Raw genomic sequence first — 23,999 nt, 5'->3', positions numbered from 1 at the left:
AAATTCATGCCTCTCCCATCTTCCTGGACGGCAGTTTTAAATACAACTCGATCAGTGCCAGCAGGCACTTCAGAGCATGAGGAGATTGTAGAACAAAATGAATAGGCCTGAGCTGGACGCGTGGATTTCAATTTCCATCTTGATTGCAGCAGTGTCCCTTCTTAGCATTTAGCCCTACGGAAGCAAAGCATATTCAATAATTTTTTTTACCCTCTTGAGATTGGAACTGGGTCAGATGATCTCTGTCATCAATATAGAAAGAAACAGCTGATGGATGGGGCCTGAGGTCATCTCTGCCGCCCTTGTGACAAGGGCACCTAATGGTGGCATTAACACTGTCAGCAGAATGAACTTGGACCGACTGAGTAACCCTCGTTCTCCTCCCCTCAGGGACATTAGCAAGACAGACCGTGCTAGCATTTGCACTCTGCTTTTGCAGCAAACTGTGTTTGGGTCTGCTGTCTGGTAAAAAGTGATTCATTTTACCTTTATGATTATCTTGGTTGCAGTAGTTGACTTAGAAATTCAGTACTCCATATTCTTCAGGCGTGGCTGCCACCGTTTAGAAGGGACATTGATAAGATGGAGTGTCCATAGGCAGGCAGCTGGAATGGTGAAGTTCCTGTCCTATGAGGATCGGTTATAGGAACTGGCAGAAAGGAAGGGAATAAGTATTTAGATGTCCTGGTCACTGGGCTAAGCACTTTCAAACAGGATCTCGTTTGGTCCTTCCAACAACCCTGTGAGGTAGATTCTGTTATTATCTTCATTTCACAATTGAAGAAACTAAGGCAGGTTAAGTGACTTGTCCAGGGTCACACTAATAAGGCCCGTTTTAAACTGGGGTCTTCCTGACTCCAGGTCTGGTACGCTATCCACTGCACCGAAAATGTTCCCATTAATCATTTAATTGCCAAATCTAATGGCTTTTGCCCCACTTTGGCCTATCTGCAGTGATTGATGTCAATCAGCCCCTTCTGGATGCTCTCCTTTAAGGTTTTTTTTTTTGGCACTCCTCCTGATTCTTCTCCTGCCTGTCCAACCTCTCCTCCATCTCCTTTGCTAGTTCTCCATCTAATGTGCTCACCAACTTTGGGTGTCCCCCAGGCTCTGCTCTGGGCTCACTCTTCTATCTCACCTGGTGATCGCCTCAGCTCTCCTGGACTCTGTTGTGATCTCATCTGTGCAGATATTTCTCAGATCTATATATCCAGCCCTGGTTTCTCTACTGAGCTATATAGTGACACATCTCCAATAACCTCTTGGACATTTCAAACTAGATGTGCCATAGGTATCTCAAACACAGTATGTCCAAAACAGAACTCTTCTTTCCCTGCTTCCTCCCACCCGTGTGCCCTTCCCCTCTTCTAAATTCCCTTGTTAGTCTTGAGGAAGGACCGTCTTCCCCATTACCCAGGCTAAAAAATCTCTGTGTCATCTTTGACTCCTCACTCACCCCGCACATCAGTGTGTTGCCAAGTGTTCTCTTTCTGCTTTCACAGCATCTCCTTTTTCTATACTCAGCCACAAGCCTGGCTTCGGCCTCATCACCTCACACCCGGACAGCCGCAGTAGCCTGCTGGTGGGCCTGCTTGCCACAAGCCTCTTCCCACTCTGCTCTATCTTCCACTGAGGTGATTTTTCTAGAGCACGTCAGACCACATCTCTCTCTCTCTCTCTCTCTCTCTCTCTCTCTCTCTCTCTCTCTCTCTCTCTCTCTCTCTCTCTCTCTCTCTCTCCCTCTCTCTCTCTCTCTCTCCCTCTCTCTCCCCCTCCCTCTCCCTCCCTCTCCCTCTCTCCCCCTCCCTCCCTCCCTCTCACACACACACCCCACACCCCACACCTTCCCTCCCCTTAGTGAGCTCCAGGGGCTCCTTGTTACTGCCAGGATAATTATAAATCACTTTGTCTGACATTTAAAACCCTTCACAACCTGATCCCTCCCTACCTTGCTCTCCCTGGCCTTCCCTACTTGCCTCCTTATGGTTTATGTAATCTGGTGATACCACCTGGCTCTGAGGTCCTCTCACTCTTGTTTTTATTTCCCTGTCTTTGCACAGTAGCTAGCACATAGTAGACACTTAATAAATGCTCATTGACTGACTGACTTGGCTGCCTCACCCCATGCCTAGAATGCTTCCTCCCCTCAAGTCTGTTTCCCTGGCTTCCTGCAGGAGTCAGCTCAGATTTCCTGCACCTTTTGCTGAGGCTTTCCCTAGTCTCTATTTCATACTACTTTCATCTCTGTGTCTAAATGCTGACATGTTGTCTCCCTTGTTAAAATGGATACCTCTTGAGGGCAGGTACTGTGGGTTTTTTTGCATTTTTTTATGTCCCCCACACTTAACACAGTCCTTGGCATACATTGTCATTCAGTCTTGTCTGACTCTTCCTGACCCCAGGTACCATATTGTCCATGGGATTTTCTTAGCAAAGATACTGGAATGGTTTACCATTTCTTTCTCCTGTGGATTAAGGCAAACAGGTTAAGTGACTTACTCAGAGTTACATAGCTAGTAAGTGCCTGAGGCCCGATAGGAACTCAGGTCTTCCTGACTCTAGGTATCTACTGAGCCATCTACCTGCCTGTATTAGCAATTTCATCTTGCCCACCTGGCACATGATACTGCTAAAAACTAATTACTTTAGAAGGTTCAGGTAAAGTGATTGGGTCCATTTTTACTTTTCCCACTAAAACTGTATAATTAATCTTCCATACTGCAAATTGGTATCTCCCCTCAGGTAAATTCCAATATATCTATTCCAATGATGTATTCAGGAATGGGTACAATGACCACGGTATATTCTTTCTTAGGTAACTGTCCAATTTTCATCATTAGTTTGACTTGACCTGTCCACGACCCAAGAAAATAATACAGTGTTCAGAGAGGTTTTGGAAGATTTTACACAGCAGGAAATCACAGATATCTTGAGTAGGTTTACCCAAGGAACGGGAGAATCGTTAGTATCTTGGATTGTGAGACTCAGTGATGAAGGGACCTCAGGAGTAACTGTGGATAGTGCGGCTTGTCCTTATAAGAATGCGTAGTCCAACTATTTGTTATCTTTGTGGCTGAACATTTGGATGAATTGAAGTTACCTGGTGCACTACTACATAGATGATATTATGATACAGGGAGAAAATGTAAAAGAAGTGGAGAAGAGTTTGGCACTTTTCATTGAGCACATGAAAAGCAAAGCATGGGAAATTAATCCTGCAAACATTCAAGGACCAGTTCAAACTGTAAAATTTGGGGGTATACAATGGAATAAAGGACTGTGAGAAATTCTCCCACAAAACCAGTGGAAAAATTAAGAGATCACATCAGCTTGGGAAAGTGATCAGGGAATCCTTTGTGAGGGAGGCAACTCTGGAGCTGGGCCTTGAGTATGGGACAGATAGTGGAGATAGTTGGATTGCACTGTATTTTAGATGTCTATCCAAATTTTTAAAAAATTTGATCTCAAAAGGCATGAACTTTTGTTATATAGTCACAGGTGAAAAAAATGTCTAATTATTCAACAAAAGCTGATAAATGATATGTTAGACTAGAGTAGTAGTGCGTGACTGTAATCTCTAGAGGTTGGTAGATTGATTTGAGTTTGTGAGCTTGAGCTGCAAAAGGGCTAAAGAGGATTGAATATGCCAATATAGAAACCCCCGAGAGAAAGTGAATCAGAAGCCCAGGTTGGAAAAACGAGTGGAGCAGAGCTTCCATGTTGATCATCAGTGGGGTTGAGCCCATGAGTGACTGGGTAAGAGAGGGAGACCCAATCTCCAAAAAAAATTTTTGTAAGTGTTTCAATTACAGCTAAAAATAACAGTTGGATTATTGGACTTAGAATTAGGAAACATGATTTCACATACTGCCTGACATACCAGCTGTGTGATAAGAGTGTCCTTAGTACCTACTTCTCAGGGTTGTTGTGATGCTTAGTAAGATAATTTACATAAAAGTGCTTTGCATATTAGTTTTTAAATTTTATAATATTTTATCTTTTCCCTAACTACACTAACTTTTTTTTTAAATTATAAAGTAATACTGTTGATTGCTCAAGTCACTTAATCTGTGCCTGAATTTCCTTATTTTTAAATGGGGATAATTGTACAGTACTATTGTTGTGTGGCTCAAATGATATATACAGGTAAAAAAATTTTGGTAAATGTATATCATTGATATTGTGGCTATGATTGGGAGTTAGTCCCTCATTGACTTTAAAAATGACTTCACAATCTTTTTTAAAGATTGAGACAAAGGGAAGAACATCTTGTTAAGCACTTTGAGCCCACACGCTGAGAACATCTGAACTGATCCTCTTGGCATCTGATGTAGCTATTTCTAAGGGGAGACTACGTCAAAAGCTGGTCATACCATGTGTTCTCGTTGGCTTGCTAATAATTTCATAAAGGGAGACATCATCATATTGAAAACCTCAACACGGAGCAATTTTTTGAGGCAGATTTAAGCCTAGAAGCCAGTGGCTTGAGTGGTTTTAATAATAATGGGTTTTGTTTTTTTTTTTCCACAGGGTGTGTTTGACCTTTGCTCAACAGAGAAAGCTCCTGTGTCAGTGGCATGTGGAGATGAAAGTCCCCTGGATAGCATCTGTCTCAGTGAATCAGATAAGACTGCAGTCCTGACCTTAATAAGAGAAGAGGTAATGGCTTGGGTTTTGGATGCTTTGTTCACAAAAACCCTAGCCTAGCAGGTGGTTGTCATCCCTTTTGACCAGAATCACATGTGCCTTGAAGTTATAGGACTCATAAAGAGCTCCCTGTGTAATATCATAGAATAAGTGCTGGATTCAAAAACACTGGGTATGGGTTTGAATCTCTGGCTTTGAAATTTACTTATATCCTTAGGGGGAATGATCTAACTTCTCTTTGCCTCAGCTCTTCTGTAGTACCATAGCATTTTGTCTTGGTTATTGTCGCATACTTACAGAATTTCAAATTAATCACCATGATACAGGAGAAATAATGATGACTGTTGTCAGAGGACCTGGGTTCAAATCCTGCTTCTACCTAGGTGACCCCCCCCACTTCATCTATATTATAAACTCTATAATATGAAAATGTTGTACAAGATGATCTCCTAGGTCTCCAGATATATGAACCAATGATCTTAATCATAGGTAAGACATGTTACTTAAATCAAAGGATTAGCTGCATGAGAAGTGACACAAATGCAATCAAATGAATACATTCACTAATTCTTCTTTGTCACTTCGGAAATTAGCCAACATTTATTCTTTATTGCACACGCATACTTACATAGAAACATTCACATGCACATGCTTTATGCACACGCACAAACACATAGAGGAACTCCAAACTTCTTTAATTCTAGGCTTCAGATCCTAAGGAATTAGGTCCTTACTTTCTCAGGTCTATAATAACCAAAAATATTCATGGAAAATGCAGGCTGTTGTGTGTTACATTTTCTGCTTAGCAAGTTTTCTACACAGTTCTTAAATTTCTCTTTTTTGGAGGAGGATGAAGTGGGGATTTTTTGGTTTCACTAATACCATTCATCCATTTAGCAGAGGTGAGAATAATTGCAGCAAAGCATATCGCTGTCTACCTCTGATTCCACAAAAAGTTGGGCCCAACTGGCCCATAAAATGCTCAGTTTGCAACCCAAATTGTGTTTCTGACCAGAATCCTGCTTCACTCTGGTTTTTTTGTTCTTTTCCTATGATTAGAGCCCCCAAGCTTGACAGCATTATCACTGTTCATGCCTATTCTAGATCACAGGTCACAGCCTTAAAGTTATTTCCCCACCACCATCTGTACTCCCTTCCTCACCATCTCAATTCATTTCAGTTCAGCAAGCTTTTATTTATTCAGTGTGAGGCACTCGGCTGGCTCCTGAGGATGTGAAAGCAAAAATGAAAAACATTTCCTGCCTTAATAGGTAGGTCTAGATGGTCAGATTTGAGTTATGTCACCACCTCTCCCTCAAGGAATGATGAAGGACCTTGACAGCCACCGAAGTGGCCTTATTGGTCTAGGTAGGTCAGTTCCAGCAGTCATAAACAGGGATCTCTGTGTGTCATTGTCTACTCTGTAGCCCAGTTGGGGTGGCCAAGACTGGAGCTCTAAGGAACATACAATGTAATTATATAGATAGATGAATTATTAAAGTCTTTCATATCTTCTCACCTTATTTTGCAGAAGTGGGGTCTGTGGGTGTATAATATTGCATATAATGTCAAACTCTTGCAATGGACTGATTAGTTTTGTTGAACTGTTTTTCTTCTCTGTCTTCATTGTTATAAGGGATGATTCTCTGGGAGACGGGAAAGCATATATTAAGAAATATAGGTGATGAAAAACAAAAGGTTTTTTTGTTTTTTGTTTTTGAAAGAGAAGGCCTTTCAAACTAGATTTGGTCAATTTGAATATATGGACCTAACCTTGGGACTCTGTAATGTCTCTCCTACACTCTAGAACTTTGTCCTCCAGGGCTTGTGGGAGTGATACTCTACTAGGCTAATCTGCTTACCAGGTCGCCAGCACCATGTCCAAATGGCACTGCGTACTTCATGAGTACTGTGTTATGTGAAGTTAATAAAATATCAGTTTGACAGAGTGGAAATAGCACCTGATAGGTTGACTGGCATTCATAATAGACCTTGGAAAGTAGATATTCTATCTTCCAGGGGGCCTTCCAAATCCAGAGTCCTGCAGCACTTAAATAATGAATCTCTGCCCCGCTTACAGAAACAGAGTAGGATTAACTTCCTCAGCATACTTGTCATGCTCCAACCCTTAATACATCTTTTTGAAGAAAATTCATCTCTGACGTAGCACTAATGATCCATTAACCAGCTTGTTGGAACCTATACCTTCTTCTCCCTAGAAGTCACAGGGATAGAATACCACACTATCAGTCATCTAGAGAAAAGAACTGCTGATATTGCAGGCAAATGAGGTATTTGTAATTCAAAGGGATCACTAGCCACACTAAGAGCTAGGACTTAAGCCTGCTGTACAACTAGCCATAAGCTAAACTAGCACCAATTCTGATGACTATTCTTTAGTGAGTTCTGCTTTAAAATTGAATATTTCCCCAAAGAAGAGAATGATGCTCCTTTTGTTAAGCCAGGGTACAGGCACCTTAGAAAGGAGCCTTTGTTTAGCTAAGAAATGTAAGGGTCTAGCCTCTCCTTGGTCTCATCAAGATTATCCATTAAGAAAGAGCAAGACTTGTATACCCAAGTTCATTCTACTACCTAGCATGCCAGCTCTTCTTCTCCTTAGAGGAAGACTTCACTTCAGATGAGCTTCTGCTCATTTGTGTATCACTTCACCCTCTAGGTGACGAGTGGACAGCTATCCTACACCTGCTACAACAGGTAGATGGCCAGGCATGTTGGAGTGTTCAAGATTCTACAGTTGGTCACCCACTACTTTTTGTAGCTATGAAGTCTGCCCTAACATTTGGTTGTGTGTACCTGCAACACAAGCCAAAGATAATCTGGTCAAGAAACTAGGAGGACCTCTTAACCTGATTCCCTGATCATCCCTCTCAATGTACTTAATCACACACCTGCCACCCTTATAGGGCCAGGATGCCATACTGGTGGTCATATAGTTGATAACTTTCAGTTATCAAGTCCCAAAAGACTTGATTGTTCTTATAAGAGATATTCTGGCTTCATGGACTTCCACATCAACTTAGACTGAGAACTATTGTTTTTGCATTTATAGACCATTCTCTTCCTTGTGTTTTCAAATTAGATTTCACTTGTCCAACACCTACCACCTCCAGTCTGATGGGCAAGTCGAACATATGTAGTATAACCTAGGACTTTAGTTCTAAAACCATTAGTTCAAACTGCTAGCATGATTGGACCCACACTGTGCCCTAGTCTACTGTTTTGTTATACCATTTCTATTAATTCACCCATCAAAAACATTTACTTTTTTGTTAACTTCAGAGTCTGTCATCTGTTCTTTTCATCCTCTACTCACTGGTCTTGGTGAGGGATGATTATTTGAAGAAACTTGAAACTACCTAAACGTAGTTGCTTGCCAAGAAAAACCCCAAATGGGGTCATGAAGAGTCAGCCACTCCTGAAACAACTCAGCAAAAACAAGAAACCTCCAGGCCAGGCTGAAAACTACCAAGGATGATTGTTGTCCTTTGTTCTCAAAGAAGACCAAAATGACATCACTATGTTAGGGTCAAAGTATAGTGTCCAACTGTGGCTGATCAGATTAGTACAAGTTTGGAAGGCTCTACCACAGGTTGGGCACCAATAGTTTGTATAAACTACCAAGGCAGCATATGAATGGATAACCAGCTGCCACCAGATTAGATATGGCTGTCTTTTGAGAACCTCCAAGATGTTACGAAACCATTTGGCTTTCCTGCTCCCCATTCCCCTAAAAACCCACCTTGTTATTCTTGGGTTTCCTGCATAAGACCCATCTCGATCCCAGGTTTCACCTTCTAGCACTTTCCTATCTCTGTTTCCATCTACTTATTCATCATGAAAGGGCAGAAAAGACTCATGGTCCTGCCTGCTATCCTGGATTCTTGACAATGGCGGACACACTTCTGGTATACATAGTCAGCTAGTAAGACCACAGGCCAGAGGACAGGACCATTCCATGCCCTGATACAGGTCGAGATAGTCTGTCATCTGCATCCCTAAAAGCCCCAGCCCTTTGCACCTAGGAGGACAGATAGTGCAGACTGTGCACTGCTGTATAGACACCTTCCTGCAGAAAAGAAAGGACTGACTGAATCAAAACAGACAGTGCTCACTTAGAATATTGTTCTGATCAGGGTTTGCTTGATGCTGACTCTGGATCCCTGGGTATTCCATTCCCCCAGTGGTAGGGTATCCCTTGATGTCTCAACTCGACTTAGTGACATTGTTCCTGTTTTCCCCTAGCTTAAGACCGTTAACACTGTAGCCTCAGTTCCAGGACATTTTCTGGGTGTTTCTTCATGAGGGTGCTTCAGGGTGGTGGCCATATGGTCCTGGCAGACAGAAGAGTGATTAACTAGGTCTGATGTAGGTGCTTCTATAGACCCACACATGTTCTATTAATAACCATAAGATTAATATTTAGTTTTCAGTCAGCACTATCAGCGTAAGACTTTTTGTCTTAATACAGAGACTTGGAAGGGGTTTGATTTCTCTATGCTCATTTATGTTCCCACTTTTTAATTTCAAAAACCCAAACTTGTATCAGTAAAATGTATCAGAAGAGCTAAATCCAGGTTTTGTTTCTTTTTATGCTCTAGATAATCACTAAAGAAATTGAAGCAAATGAATGGAAGAAAAAATATGAAGAGACCCGACAAGAAGTCTTGGAAATGAGGTTAGAGTTTCCACAGAATTCTTAGGGAAGATAGCACTTTTGGAGGTATTTGTAATTTGGATTTGTGGTTAACAGATTGCATCGAGTTTGTGGACAAGAAGAGCTAATGATATGCAAGGAGGCAGATTTAGGTTAGCTTGTAAGGAAAAACTTCCTAACAGAACTATCTCAAAGTAGAATGGGATAGGATGTGTTCTCCTTTGAATGCTGAAGAACTTGGCTGTTTGCATGTGAGCACAGTGGTTGTGGGTAGAGTGCTGAGTCAGGAAGTCCTGAGTTTAAACCTAGCTTCAAACACTGACATGTCTGGTCACATGAGTAGCTCAGGGTTCATTTTAAACGCACTTAAATTTTTGTTCTGATGTGGGTTGCTTGATGCTGACTCTGGAAACCTGTGCATTCCATTACTCTGAGTAAGTCTCTTATCTTCTGTCTGCCTTAGTTTCCTCATCTGTAAAATGGGGATGATAAAGCAACTACCTCCCTGGGTTGTCATGAGCATCAAATGAGGTAATGTGTATAAAGCCTTTTGTAAACCCTAAGGCGCTCTGCGAATGCTAGTTGTGGTTCTGGATGTTGTGCTGGATCGGCCTGAATATCTGCGACACTCCTAAAATGAGATTTCTGTGGAAAGGCAAAAAAAAGAAATAAGGATCGTAGACACAGAGCTGGAAAAGACCTCAGAGGCCAGGTAGTCCAACCCTCTCGTTTTACAGATGAGAAAAATAAGGCAAGTGGTTTGCCCAAAGGTATCAGGACACCCTAAGTCCCACTGAAGCCAGAGCTGGTATTCTTTTCACCGAGCCACAGAGATTGCCATGCGCTGAAAACCAGGACCGTGGTTAGCCTGTGCTGGAGGCTTCTGCAAGCTGGCTGGGAAGAGCATTGCTGTCAGCCAAGAGAATCTTCTACGGAAGGAGCAGAAGGCTTAGACTGGAGCCTGGCTCAGCCATTCACCAGCTGTTGAGGATTCCGTCCCTCTCTCTGGGCCTGGGAGTCCTTATCTCCAAAATGAAAGTTGGGGCTCTCTGTATTTGTGGTCTCCTGTAGGTGATTATGCAGTCAAGGGCCATTTTGTGATTTGTGTTAAGTCAAAGCTCCATACACACGGAATGGCATTACCATGGCATCACAAATATATGTAAAAGATAATGCAGACTAATGGAAAACCATTAGGGCAAGACCTACTCTTTTATGTCTGTGCTTGTAGGGGAGAAAGATAGCATAAATAATTCAGATCCATAAAGAATTTTTTAAACGCATTTTAGTTTCAAATCCCTTCACCATCAACCAGACTTTAACCATAGGTGCTAAGAAAGGGCAAAACTGGTAGATTTCTGTTATCTCCTTGCCCTCTGGAAAAGTTGCAGTGAAAACTGAAATGGCCAATCCAACAAACATTTGTTAAGTGCGTACTATGTTCCCCTTGTTGTGCTAAGCACCAGGGATACAATTAATAATAAAAACAAATATAGTCCTTGCCCTCAAGGAGCTCACAATCTAATGAGGAGAGACTACACACAAAGAGAGGCAGGAAAACTTTGGGGGGCAGAGGAGAGAGCCTGAGGGTATTCACTGTGGAGGCTTCTTGTATCGTGGAGTTGAAACCTGCCAGAGCAGCAGGTGCAAATTGACAAAGTGGCTAAAGGCAAGTAGCCATGGAGAGGAGAAAGCCAATATCCTAAATAATTCCTTGGTGGTGGAGGGGGGGGGGGGCATGGAGAAACACTCCTGAGAGTCAAACTAGGGTCAAATCCTGGCTTAGAAGCTTACTGCCCTTGTGACTTTGGGCAAGTCCATTTCCTCATCTGTAAAATGATGGGACCGGACCAGATAACCTTTAAAAGTCCCTTCTAGGTAGTGTTTGAAAAACAAGCATTCACCAAAAATTTTACACACTGATGAGTGGTTACATAAAGATGAGTGAGCACAAAAAGCCTGTCAGAGAACATGGGCTTATTGGCCTAGAGCTAGAAGGGGCCTCCAACCACCTAGGGCATCCTTCATGTTACAGATGAGGAAACTGAGTCCCAGGGAGGTCATATACCTTGATCTAATTACTGTGGTTATAAGCATCAGATATGAGATTTGAATCCAGGTCCTCAGACCCAAAACTGAGTGCTCTTTTAGAGCAGGGCTCTTGTCAAGTCAGGGTGAGGAGTAGGGGAGAAAAGACAAGGGGAATCAGAAAGCTAACGTCTCAAGGTGCAGAACTGGGAGCAGGAGAAGCATATTGAAATTACAGTTAGAAATCCAACAAGGAGCAAAACCTGGATAAATGAAAAATTCTGTCATTCTGAAATTGTAACAAAAGGCTGTCTGTACAGTGGCGGCATAAATCTGAAATAACTTTGTATCTTACTAGGTCCATTCTAGTGACTTAGTTGGAGCTCAATATCTGTGCAAATTAGTATGTCATTTCACAAAACATCTGTGCTGACTATGTGCCTGGCCTGTGTTAAATATTGGGGGGGATTCAAAGAAAGACAAAAACAGATTCTGCTCTCAAGGGGCTCACAGTCAAATGGATGAGGCATTGTGCAAAACTGTACAATCAAGCTGTGTACAGGGTAGATGGGAGATCATCTCAGAAGGCACTCACCTTAGGGATGAATGGCAGAGGCTTCCTGAAAAAGGTGGGATTTTAACTAGGACTTGAAGGAGGCCAGGAGGCAGTGGTAAAGAGGAGGAGAGCATTCCAGGCAGGGGGGACAGCAAGTGAAAATGGCAAATAGAGTGTTGTGTGCAAGGAACAATGTCCATAGTGTGCAAACACAAAACTCATGTGATAGATTTGTTTTCTTTTTCTTTTTCTTCTTCTTCTTTTTTTTTTTTTTTAGGAAAATTGTGGCTGAATACGAAAAAACCATTGCTCAGATGATTGGTAAGAGGAAAGTTGCCTCACAAGCATGAGCCATTAGCCCAATGGGGGTGGATTTCAGATCAGCATGCTGGGTAGGGCAGAAACTACCTAATTCCCCAGTGACCTTGCACTAAATGTTCTACCAGTCATACATTAAGTTTTTGAGTTTTTGAGTTATAAATTCTATCCCTGTCTGTCCCTGAGACGGGAAGCAATCTGATATAGGTTATACATGTGTAATTGTATGAAACATTTCCATATTAGTCGTTTTCTACAAGAAGACTTGAAAGAAAGAAAAATAATATGCTTCCCTATGTATTCAGACAATGATGGTTCCTTCTCTGGTGGTGGAGAGCATTTTCATCAGTCAAGAGCCTGTCCCCTTCCCTAATGTTGCCCTCCAAAGGGACAAAAGCATTGTACTTCTCTCTTCTTTGAGCCCTTGTTGTTGTAAGAGATCACAGTTCTCACATAAAGCAAAGCAGGGACTTTTGAAAAGAAAATGTGGTGATACCCGTCCTTACAGTCTTTTCAGTATTTGTCAGTCTATCATATGGAACGGAGATTAGACTTGTGCTAAGGCAGCAATTCTCAAAGTGGTTCAGGGATCCTTTCAGGAGGTCTGAGAAGTCAACACTATTTTCACCATAATACTCAGACATTTTACTTATGGTAAATATTCCTAATATAGTCCATATAAACAAGCTTTTTTAAGGGAGTGGCAATCCTCAGTAATTTTAAGAGTGTAAAGTGGTCTTAAAAAAAAGTTTGAGTAGGAGCAGTGGGGTGAAAGTCACAGAAGTAAATGGGCAGCTTAATATTAGGAAAAACAGAGTTGCCCGCAAGTACAAGATGCACCTTCAAAGGTAGGGAGGTCTTAGAGGTCTACATCTCTTTTAACACTCAAGATTCTACAGTTCTGTGAAAAGTTGTGTGAAGTGTCCTTTCCACGTTACCAGATTTATAGACTAATTTGAAGCAAGAGGTTTCACGACAGCATCCTTACTTTGTTGCCTTATATTTACAGAGGATGAGCAGAGGACAAACATGAGCTCTCAGAAGAGCCTCCAGCAGCTGACCATGGAGAAGGAGCAGGCCTTGGCAGACCTGAATTCTGTGGAGAGATCTCTCTCTGATCTATTCCGGAGATATGAGAACCTCAAGGGAGTCCTTGAAGGGTTTAAGAAGGTGTTGAGCCTTTTTCTCTCTGCTTCCTTGTCACTCCTGGAAGGTTATCTGGTTATTCATTCCTAGGTGTTTCCTTCACCTTCAGTTTGATGTGGCCAGCCTCTTAAATGGAGGGCTTTGAATTGCCTTTTAATTCTCTTTTCATTTCTTACTTCTGTTATTGTTGATGGGCCACACTGTTGCAGCCAAGTTCACAGCTGTGAGTATAGCCTAGAAAAGATGCTCAGTGCTGTTTGTGACCAACCAACATCAGTAATGATAGCAAGAGCTCATCTAACCTGGAGACCAGTAGATGAAACAGCAACTCTGTATTTCCTGAGCATTAAGAATACTGTTAAAGTACAGTGACCAACCACAGTTCCAGAGGACTCACGATGAAACATTCTACACACCTCCTGATGGTGATGGACTCAGTGTAGACTGAGGTGTGAATTTTTGGACATGGCCAATGGGAATTTGTTTTGGGCCAATGCCTGTACCTGTTCATAACAGGGGATTCTGCTGGTTTGGCCTTCAAGGTCCCAAAGTCATTGCCACACCTCAGGAAGGTATTGGAAGAGTACTTGAGTGGAGGATTCATTGTATAATATTTTTAGGAGGAATAAAATTTAATTACTTTATACATTATAAATTAAGATGTGCCAATTAATTTAGTGACGTTTCTCTAGTCCTTATCCAGGAGTGTGTGCTGTAACAAGTATCTTGAACATTTAAGTCACTCAAGTATTTTTTGCTTTAATTTTATTTAATTCATGAAGTTTAATATGAATGAATGATAAAGCACTTGTTAAATGCTTACTCTGTGCTAGGGACCTGAATCTTATAGAAGAACCTGTTATGGGTGTATATAGCCTAGGAGAAGCAGTAACATGTTCTTTTGATTTCAAATTCCCATCTTGGAACAGAATGAAGAGGCTTTGAAAAAATGTGCTCAAGACTACTTAACTCGAGTCAAACAGGAGGAGCAGCGATATCAGGCCCTGAAACTCCATGCGGAAGAAAAACTAGACAAGTAAGAGTCATCGATAAACATGACTTTCCTGGTCTGGAATGTTATAGGAAAGGTGGAGAAGAGCAAGAATGTTTTGCAGCTGAGGGGTTTTGAATTGAGAATTCTTTTGCCCAATATAATCTTCCCTATTGAACTTGGTGTAAATACCTGCTTTTCATAGAGTGCCCCTATGTCTGGCCACGTGGGTAAGGGGTATAAATTCCAAAGAGTATGACTTTGAGCATGACTAAGCCTTCCCACTCTTATCCCCATGCCTGTTGCTCTATGCATTACTTTGAGAAAGCCATACATTAATTGATTTTTTTTAATAGTTTATTTTCCCCTTGCTTCAGACTATCTTTTCAGGGACACTTTTTTTCCTGTGTAATTGGTTTTGGATTGGCCACAGCTTTTAACCCTGAGCTTTAAGTCCTCAGGGCAATTGGGGGAGACATACTGAAGGAGGTGGCATTTGAATTGGGTTTTATGGGATGGGTAGGAATTCACCGAGCAGAGGTTCTTCAAGATGAGTTGGTGTTTCCTGTCTGTCTTTATCAGGCGTGTGGTAGGATGTTAGCTCTTCCAGGAAGGGTCCTCATCCTGTGAGTGCTGACTACTAAGGCAGTGGCACTTTAACTGTCCCCAGAGTCTAATCTCTGTGCATTCTTTTTTTCCTTTTCATTCAATTTCCACACCATAGAGCCAACGAAGAGATTGCTCAGGTTCGGACAAAAGCCAAAGCTGAGAGTGCAGCTCTCCATGCTGGCCTCAGAAAAGAACAGATGAAAGTGGAGTCTCTAGAAAGAGCCCTTCAGCAGAAGGTACAGGTTTTTCATTTGGATTATTGGGGTACAGAGGGGCTGGGAGGAGTTTCCTTACATAATGGTTTCTGTAGGTCCCCTAACAATTCACCATATGCAGAGTCTAGACCAGGAGTACTGAAGTTCATTTGTGGCAAAGCCTAACAACCTATTATCAGAATAATATTTTTAAATACATAAAATACGTGATATTATAAAGGAAATCAATAAATATATTAAAATATGATTATCAAAATATTTTTTCTTCAGTCATTCTCCTCCCCTTCCCCCCAAACAGTAAAAAATAGTTTTCATGAGTTTCTGTAGAAAGACAAGAAAATTAAGTGCTTGGTGGTCAGTGTACTAGTGGTGAGCTTCTTTCGAGCCAGTTCCATGGGTGGCAGATGATCCATCATTGTCCCGTTCTTGGGACTTTTCCTGCTTGGCTTGTCAAAACTTACTCCCCTGGCACAGTCTTTGAGGCCCTGGCGTCACCTTCACGTCAGAACAAGTCATTGCAGGATGTTAGTGGAAAATGTCAAGATTAGGCTTTGGGGGGAAAAATGAAGAAGCCATTCCTATTTTCTCCAAATGAAAATATCATGATCACCTAATTATCCAGTAGGTGATCTGGGAGGCCCTCCTCACCAGAAGCCCTGCAGAGGTGGGCTGCTACTGACTCCGCCATCCATTTGGGTCATTTCCATGATGTTGGCTTTCTAGTACCACCTGGCCATCATAACAACCACTGCAGCTGTCATTTCCTCCGTGTAGTATAAAATAAACCTGCATACATCTTTTGCTGTATCTGTCACTGTGCCCAGTGTTGGAGGGAGATGGGAAATTTAGATTCAGCCCTATCCCTGTCCTCATGGAGTGTACAGGGGGAAAATGATTGCTTTAGTAGATCATTTCACATAGAAAGTTCATTAGAGAGATACAGAGTAAAGTGCTTTGTTAGACATGAATGGGAAGGTCATTACCAGCAGGAGAGGAATCAGAACAGGCTTCATTGTTGAGGTGGCCTTAGAATTGGGCTGTAAGGGATGTTAGTAATTCAGTGGGAGTGGGAGGGATATTTGGGGTTTAGGAAGCAGTCTGAGGCAGAGAGCGGCCCCAGGTATGAGGCACTTTTGTCATATAGCCCGACCAAGGATGGACATCATTAGTAACATTCAACCAGATCTCACTGCAGGGTCACTAAACCCCATCCTGTTCCTCACAACATTGCCCTTGTGACATCATCTCACCCAACCATCATGGCTTATAATTTCCTAAAATGGCTTCCTTCCTGCCTCCCCTCTGTGTGGCCCTGGCCATATTCTCATTCATATATGACAACCATTCAGTTAGTGGTGGGATGTGCTCAGTTGTTGGGATAGGAGAGCAGGGCCTATTCAGCTAGAGTTCCATGGTTTCTGAATACAATCAGTAATTGCTGGGGATGCAAAAAGAGTCAAAAGATCATACTCTGACTCCTATCTTCTATTTTTCAGAACCAAGAAATTGAAGAACTGACAAAGATCTGTGATGAGCTTATTGCAAAGCTGGGAAAGACTGGCTGTTAGTCCAGCACCTCCTCCCTCAGCTGCTTCTTTGTGATTCCCAAGTATTTTTGCCTTATCCAGGAATAATCTCCCCATAGCAGAGAAGGGCACATGCTTACTGCTCCCTGTTCCGCTTTGCTGCAGACACAACAGTCCCCCACCCCACCCCACCCCAAAAAAAGACAGGACAACCCCCAGAGGTCTCAGTCCCTTTCTTGAATCCTTTTTCATTTGTTGGTAGTCAAGTTCAGCAAACCAGGAAGCTGGCTGCTAGGTCTGGCTTTCCAGTTTGTGGATTGTTGTGGTCTCTTGTTTCCTGAGGTCAAGGCCTCTGTGAAGCCTCAAATCGTAATTTTGAGTTACCTTCTGATTAATTCTTTTCTCTTTTTAAGATGACATGACTTTGTTCTTTTGAAGTTGGTTTTTATTTGAAGGTAGCATCTAACTTGTTGTTCAAGTCAGGAGAGGTTCAGTTTGGGTTCAGTGCTCCCTGAGTACACCTGATTGTTCTGAAAGATTTGAAGCTGTTCCCTGTTCTGGGAAACCGCAGAATCAGGTTGTGGGTCTAGGAGATGTCCTGGGAGGGTCCCACAGCAGGGATGGGCTTCTGAGCAGCTTTGGCTGCTTCTGTTTTCTTTTGAAGTTGGTTGTTTTCTTTCTCAGAGTTCACACTGAAGAATTCAGGAAGTCAGCAGGAATGAGATGTTCTATTAAGGAAAGAGGCCCTTGGTGGTTTCTATTACCATTCTCCTTTATTGCTATCTTATATCAGTGATTGGCCGGGAGTGAAGACAAGCATTCACTCCTTCCAATGTAATTGTAACTGGTTTGAGTTGGTGCCAGCTTTTCTCAATACATACACATGATGCAGACTGGTGGCCCTTTCTGGATGTGGAAATAAGATTTTTTTTATTTAAAGAAATCAATAACCTTTTCACTTGAACTGTGCAAGTAACACTCCCTTAGAAAAGATTTAGGTAATCTTAATCCAGTTAGAAAATAACTACAGGCTCCCACCACCACCATCTTGGGGGGAGGGTATAGGAAAAATTAGACACATTCTAATTTTTAATATTTTAGAATTGATATAACATTCTTCTCTAGAACTTAGTATGAGATTTTAACACTAGAAGGACCAGAATTGAAGAACAACTTGAAGGACCAAGCCTATGTTTTGCTTTATTTGAAAGACTTCCATTACCAGGATTTTTAACAACCACCTTTTGTTAAAACCAGGGAAGTTAAAAAAATATATACATAAATGTGCTCTGAGACTCAGCACTCTTTGTGTTACTGTTAGAAGAAAAACAAATTCTATGCTACTTTAAGAACTATAGGGGAAAAAATCTGTATTGACAGAATCTTTTTTTGTTGCCTTTTCTATAGACAGAAGGATCAGCACACGTTCATCTCGTTGGCTGCCGGGTGGGAGTGTTCAGTCCAGTGGCAGTGATTTCCCCTCCTCACTTAGCTAAGCCAAATCCATGCTGCCCTTTGACATCACTTGCTTTTGTTTGAACCTGTTACCTGCAAGCACTTCCTAGTGATATGTGCAGTATTTTGAGTATGTGGTGATCGTCATACTGTAATTTTAATGCTGTTGCATGATCCACCTTTTGCAGTGAACAGTGGAGGCCCTCCATAGATCTCCTTATCACGTACATTTCACATGAGTTCCATACTCTTCAGTCATAACTCAGTATTACTTTGAAGGCTGAGAATCCTATTCTATTAAAATGCAACTCCTGTAGTTGGTGCTTAGGTTGCCTTTTGAAAGCCTTTAGTATCTAAACACTCTGTGTAGTAACAAGGGAAAAAAAACAGCATCACTCAATTTAGGACAATCATTTAGGGTTCTGAAAGCAATTATTGGGGCTTAAGGAGATTTTTGCTGCACATTACAGATAATGAATGGAAAAGTTTCCAGGCAGTGGAATAACACATTGGTCTCTTCTTTAAGCTATGATTCTAAAATCCTATGTGGAAACAATCCAGGCATTTAGGAAAAGGGAAAGTTTACAGAACCTTTCTGCTGCTAGTCAACTAGATAGGAAGTGTAGATAGGAAGTGTCTATGTCTATTTGTTTGCTCTCAGTCTGTCCTACACATGAAGCACACGTAGCAGTTTCAGCTGGATCGTGTAGTCACGGTCTCTTAGTAGCCAAAGAGCACTAGTGCTATGTGTTAAATTGATGATGACAATCCCCTTTTTGGCCCACAAGTTAGCAGCCAGCTCCGGTTGCCATTGTATATAGACCCTAGCAAATGGAGGTGCAGTGCAGGAAATGGGAAAGGGCCCCTTTTTCTTAAAGACTAATATTTCAACTGTTGACTAATACTTACTCACCAATGCCCCAATAGCACTGAAATTTAGCACTTGGTAGAACAATCCCGTAAGTACCTTAGGCATCTGCCCAATCACGAAATGGCCTGGGCAAGATGAAGTAGGTTGAGTTTGGGTGCATAAAACAACCCTAATACACTCCCTAGGGTAATAACAGCCTCACTCTCACCTTTGCCATAGTTGAGGACTGAGAGCTATATTCTTGTAAGTATTTGAATGTCCAGTTGGAAAAAAAAAAAAGTTCTGGGTCCCCTCTACTCTGCCACCTTGGAGACTCTTTTGCAGTAGATTTTGGGGGTATTTTGGATAATGCTTGGGAGGTAGGACCAGTACTTTGTTCTTTGGTTCTCAAGAAATATATGGTTGACTTTGCCAAAGTGTAGCTATTTTTGTCTAAAATTATTTTCGTTGGAGCATCTGATGCCTCATGGTAGGAATTAGCCTTTATTTTTCCCCCATGGGGTCAAGGTTGGACAGTAGCTGTCAGTGATGGTGAACCTTCCAGAGTTTTGCTTTATTTGGAGAAATGCCTTGAAATCTGGCTGCATGACTGACCTACCCCCAAGCCCCCTTGTTCTGCACAATTGGCCTGGAAATTTGTAGAGATACATTTCTAGCTCTCTTTAACCCTGGCCCAAATTAGGAAGTTCAGAAACTCATGACAGTGAAAAATGATGAGGGTTTTGGAAGCATTCCAGAGTGTTACGGAATCCAATTTTATTTTTGGGTAAAGGCTCAGACTGAATTTACCCTTAATTCAGCTTTGTCTCCTTCCCATCTAGTCCATCCTGCCTTTGTCATTCATATCTCCCACATTGACGTTTAGAAACTATATATTCCCAATTGTAGTGATTTGAGTTCATCCACAAGCTCAGAATGATGCACAAAGGTGTGCTGGGCTGAATGGTTTCCTTAAAGATGGTGCCATACTTTCCCATTTGCTTTTATATACAGGGTGTTCCAAAAGTCTTAGTGTTATTTTAAGCTATAATAGCTGTGAAATTATATTTAAATATTTTTATAGCTATTAAATAACATTTAAGCCTTGATGTGTTGAAGTGTAAAATGGCACTAAGATTTTTGGGACACACAGTATAACTAAAATAGTTTAAAATCCCTCAACAAAATGTAAGCCCAAATCTTTACTTTTGATGGATAGGCCTCTTAATTAGAATGGTTGGCCTTTAGAATCCTTGTGGAGGAAAGGGGAAGGGGAGAACCCCAACACATCTTTTTGGTAGTTGCATTTTCTAAACCCATTTCTACTCTGTTTTCACAAAGTCCTTAAAATAGCTGCAGGTTGCAGTGACCTCTAGTTTCTTGAGGCCGTTCTCACCGTGAGCCCAAGGTCTTGCCCAGGATTGTGCCATACGTTTATGTTTTTCACCTCTCCTTTTTTTTTCCTTTTTTTGTTTTAAAAGAATGAAATTTTAAGCTTTTTTGAAGAACCCTCTTACCTTCACAGTATTAAGAAAGTTCTCATTGACTTTCTCAAACTGACAGCGTTACAATTTTGTGTGTTTTGTGGATCAAACATTATTCACCTCAGGTAATTACAGGGAGGAGTTTAGAAGGCCTGTGCCATGGGTCCATTAACAGGGGTAGAAAGACGCACAGTAGGAACTGAAGCTTAATTCATTGTTTCCTTAAAGGCGATAACATATTTTACTATTTGAATACAAGTAAATGATCACAGAATTACAGGCTTCCACATCTGTGGCAAGAGAAACAAACTAGATTTTGCCACCTGAGCCTCCAGGAGAGTCTCTAGTTTGAAAAAGGTGTAGAAATACAGTGAGCCCCCCTCTTCTCCAAAGCAGTGTTTTGTCAAATGTGGTTTGTCCCCAGACCTTTGAGCCAATCTAGCAGAACCTCTGCCAAGGCTGACTAATAATCACACACCTAGTAGAATGTGCACTAACAGGAAAACCACTCTTAAGTCACGTGGCCTATTCTGGTGAGTCTTCAGTCTCTGCTCTGGCTGAACGCATACAGGCAGTTTTGCTGGGCATGCTGGTCCTCCAGCGCAGTGCACTGGGCTTTTTATTTTAGTTTTTGATGAAACTCCTCCGTTGGTCTGCTTTGTTGAAATTTCTGCAGGGTTCACTTTGAGAAATACTGTTCTAGAGTTGGCAAAGCACTTTTGAGGGCAGCATTCTTCAGTGGTGGGTAAGCTCACTCCCTCTCTCTCTACCAGTAACAGTGTCTTAACAATCGCATATTCATAGGTTGTCATCCAGAGGCAATTCCTTCTTTTTTGTTTTGCCTTATCAGCCTGCAGTTAGACTTGAACAAGCAAGATTCCTACTGAATGGTTTATTAGCTATAATATGTTTATATTGGCTATAAGTTGACGTGTTTATGTGGTTATCTCGTGGATGCTAAGTGCACGATTTTACACCAGTGGCATTCTATAACCTAAATACAAGTGGAGGCCAGGCATAAAGCCAAGCCATATTTTGAATTGTTCTTTATTTTTAGAGCTATTAAAGACTATTGCCCTCTGCCTGAAGTGGCATCTAGAATCCAGTCTAAAGAAGTTCTCTGCCAGTCAGATCTGTGAATCAGTTTGACAAACATGTATTAAGTCTGTGTTGGTGGTGAGGAAGACCCAAAATTCAGATAGGTCCTACCCTCACAGAGTGCCCGGGCTAATAACTGTAACCTTCTGTATTTACTTGATAACTCAAATGGTCTTGTAGTGATGAGAATTGGAACTCTAAACCAACCCCCAAGTCTTAACTCAATTGAACCTGGAGTCTTCTCTTCCTTGTGGTAGAATCCTGATGCCCCTTTTAATTCTCAAAGGTGCCAGTACGTTCCTCAGTGTTGCTGTCAGCACGAGTACATTGCCAATAGATTTCCATATATAGTGACGTACGTGCCAATAAGTGACCATCCTAATTGCACACCTGCTTCCGCTGTGCCCCTGTGACTGCCATACAGTGAGTGATTGATTACCCTCCCATAGGGAGGAGTGAAAGCTGCTTGACTCCTACCAGGATTGCATTGTATATGTAATGATCATCTACATAAATTTTATATGTATAATAATTTCCCTTTTTATATGTCAGGTAAATATTTGTAAGAGTTATACTTACACAAATGAAATTATTATAATAAGTACTAATATATTTTTTTCATGTTTCATTGCCTGAATAAAAACTGTTTATCACTGTTGAGAGTTGTTGCTTTGCTTACAAGTTGTTTTATCTCAGAACATGACAATAATGATCCTACTTTGTTTTTTAATTAGCTCTATATTCCAGTCCCAATTAGAACATCAAAAGTCACATTTCTGTAAAGCTATGATTTACCAAACAATTTCCTCCCAAATACCCAGAAAGGTAGGTGGTTTCGGCAACACTATTCCCTTTTGCCAAATAAAAAGGTTGAAATTCACACCTTTAAAGAGACTTGTCCAGGGTCACATGGCTTCAATAGCCTTGGATTTAGAAGACCTCTGTGTTCAGAGCCTACCATTTACCTTGGGGTGCGGCTGTTGACTTCTGTTAGAGGTGGGTCTAAAGCCAGCACTTTTAGTTAAGGTTCAATGTTGACGGAATATGGGGGTTTACTTTGCCCTAACTGAAGAGATTTGCAACACAGATACATATTACTTCACTTCTTGGATGCTTAATGGGGTCATCAGAGACAGGGCATGATGATGGGGCATGGTTTTCAGAAATCCACCAGGTGGATTTACCCACTTTTTAATGCCCTGAGGTGACCAGGAAGCTGCCTTATGGGAGAATAGGGCCCAGTCAAGGTGCAGGCACAGCTTTGTTGGCTTTAAAGAAAATCACGCAGGCAGGCCATTAATGGTGGAAGAAGGAGAGGGAGTTGGCCTGATCCGTGTTATGGAGGAAACACTGCTGGACATCACTCCTTCCATAACTTCAGTGAGTCTCATGTTTCTCATTTGTAAATAGAACTTCACAGAATCTCTGAGCTTCCTTTCAGTTCCATTCTGTAAAGAGTCCATCCTCATAAACCCCTTTCTGCAAAAGGCCTTTCCCTAACCCCATGGTGTTTTCCAAGTCTGAAGGACTTTTACTCCCAACTTGGAATGAAGAACAGCATGAACTAGTATTTAGGGAAATATTCATGCCTTACAATGTTCAGAAATTCCCTCATTAACTATCTGGAAAAGACCATTCTCTTCTGACTGCTCCCACCGTCTTCAAAGCTCTGTGTGGGAGGACAAACTAGGGAGATGAGACATACTCAAATAAGGATAATACAGGGTGAAATGTAATCTGTGCAAAGTAGGAATCCTGGCAATGTGTCATGAGAAATTTGAGAAGGGAGAGGACGAGGCAGAAAGGGAGCATGTGGATGTGGCAAAGGCAGGTGTCACTAAGTTTTAGGAATGGCACAAGGTGAAGCAGAGAAAAGAGAGGACAAGTGATTGGAGGGGATGGAGTAAATCATCTGGATTGAATGTGGGTGAAGGCAAGTTAGGAGCAATTAGTCTGGACCCAGATTATGAAGAAACCCGAGTGCTGGAAGAGGGAATTTTGAGAAGGGGAAACAGGTTCACAGTTTAAATGAGTGGCTTAAATACTAAACAGTAAGCCTGTATTAAAAAAAAAAAACTACTATACTAGGCATTAGAGATACAAAATGAACCAGTCTAGGAGGGGTGGAGGAGATGACACATACATATATAAATATATACAAATGCAAACTGACTTGGGGGTGGGGAGGGCAGTTACCAGGAAAGACTGCGGAGAACAAAACATTGTGCCTAATCTGAGCCTTAGAAGAAGCCAGGGATTCTAAATGCTGGAGGTGAGGACAGAATGTGTCCCAGGCATGGGAGACATTTAGTGTAAATCCATGGATACAGGAGATGGTATATAAATAATGTAAGAAGTCTAATTTGGCTACGAGATGGCTCAGTGGTTAGAGTGCTGGGCC

The 23,999-nt window shown here is 41.7% G+C and overlaps 1 protein-coding gene across 5 annotated transcripts in view; it reads left to right on the top strand.

Moving 5' to 3' along the window:
• TACC1 (transforming acidic coiled-coil containing protein 1) overlaps positions 1 to 22,256 on the top strand; it is a 169,419-nt gene extending 147,163 nt beyond the window's left edge. For all 5 annotated transcript variants that reach the window (XM_036750883.1, XM_036750882.1, XM_036750879.1 and 2 more), the window contains 7 exons: positions 4,531 to 4,659; positions 9,267 to 9,343; positions 12,184 to 12,227; positions 13,234 to 13,394; positions 14,300 to 14,406; positions 15,086 to 15,206; positions 16,682 to 22,256. In XM_036750883.1, coding sequence (XP_036606778.1) covers positions 4,531 to 4,659; positions 9,267 to 9,343; positions 12,184 to 12,227; positions 13,234 to 13,394; positions 14,300 to 14,406; positions 15,086 to 15,206; positions 16,682 to 16,753 — 711 coding nt within the window. In that variant the 3' untranslated portion in view covers positions 16,754 to 22,256. The remainder of the gene's footprint in view (positions 1 to 4,530; positions 4,660 to 9,266; positions 9,344 to 12,183; positions 12,228 to 13,233; positions 13,395 to 14,299; positions 14,407 to 15,085; positions 15,207 to 16,681) is intronic.
• The last annotated feature ends 1,743 nt before the right edge of the window (positions 22,257 to 23,999 follow it).

This window comes from Trichosurus vulpecula, chromosome 3 (assembly GCF_011100635.1).
Source record: "Trichosurus vulpecula isolate mTriVul1 chromosome 3, mTriVul1.pri, whole genome shotgun sequence".
Lineage (NCBI taxonomy): Eukaryota > Metazoa > Chordata > Mammalia > Diprotodontia > Phalangeridae > Trichosurus > Trichosurus vulpecula.
The sequence above is the reverse complement of the archived record's forward strand: the minus strand, read 5'-3'. Positions and strand labels throughout refer to the sequence as shown.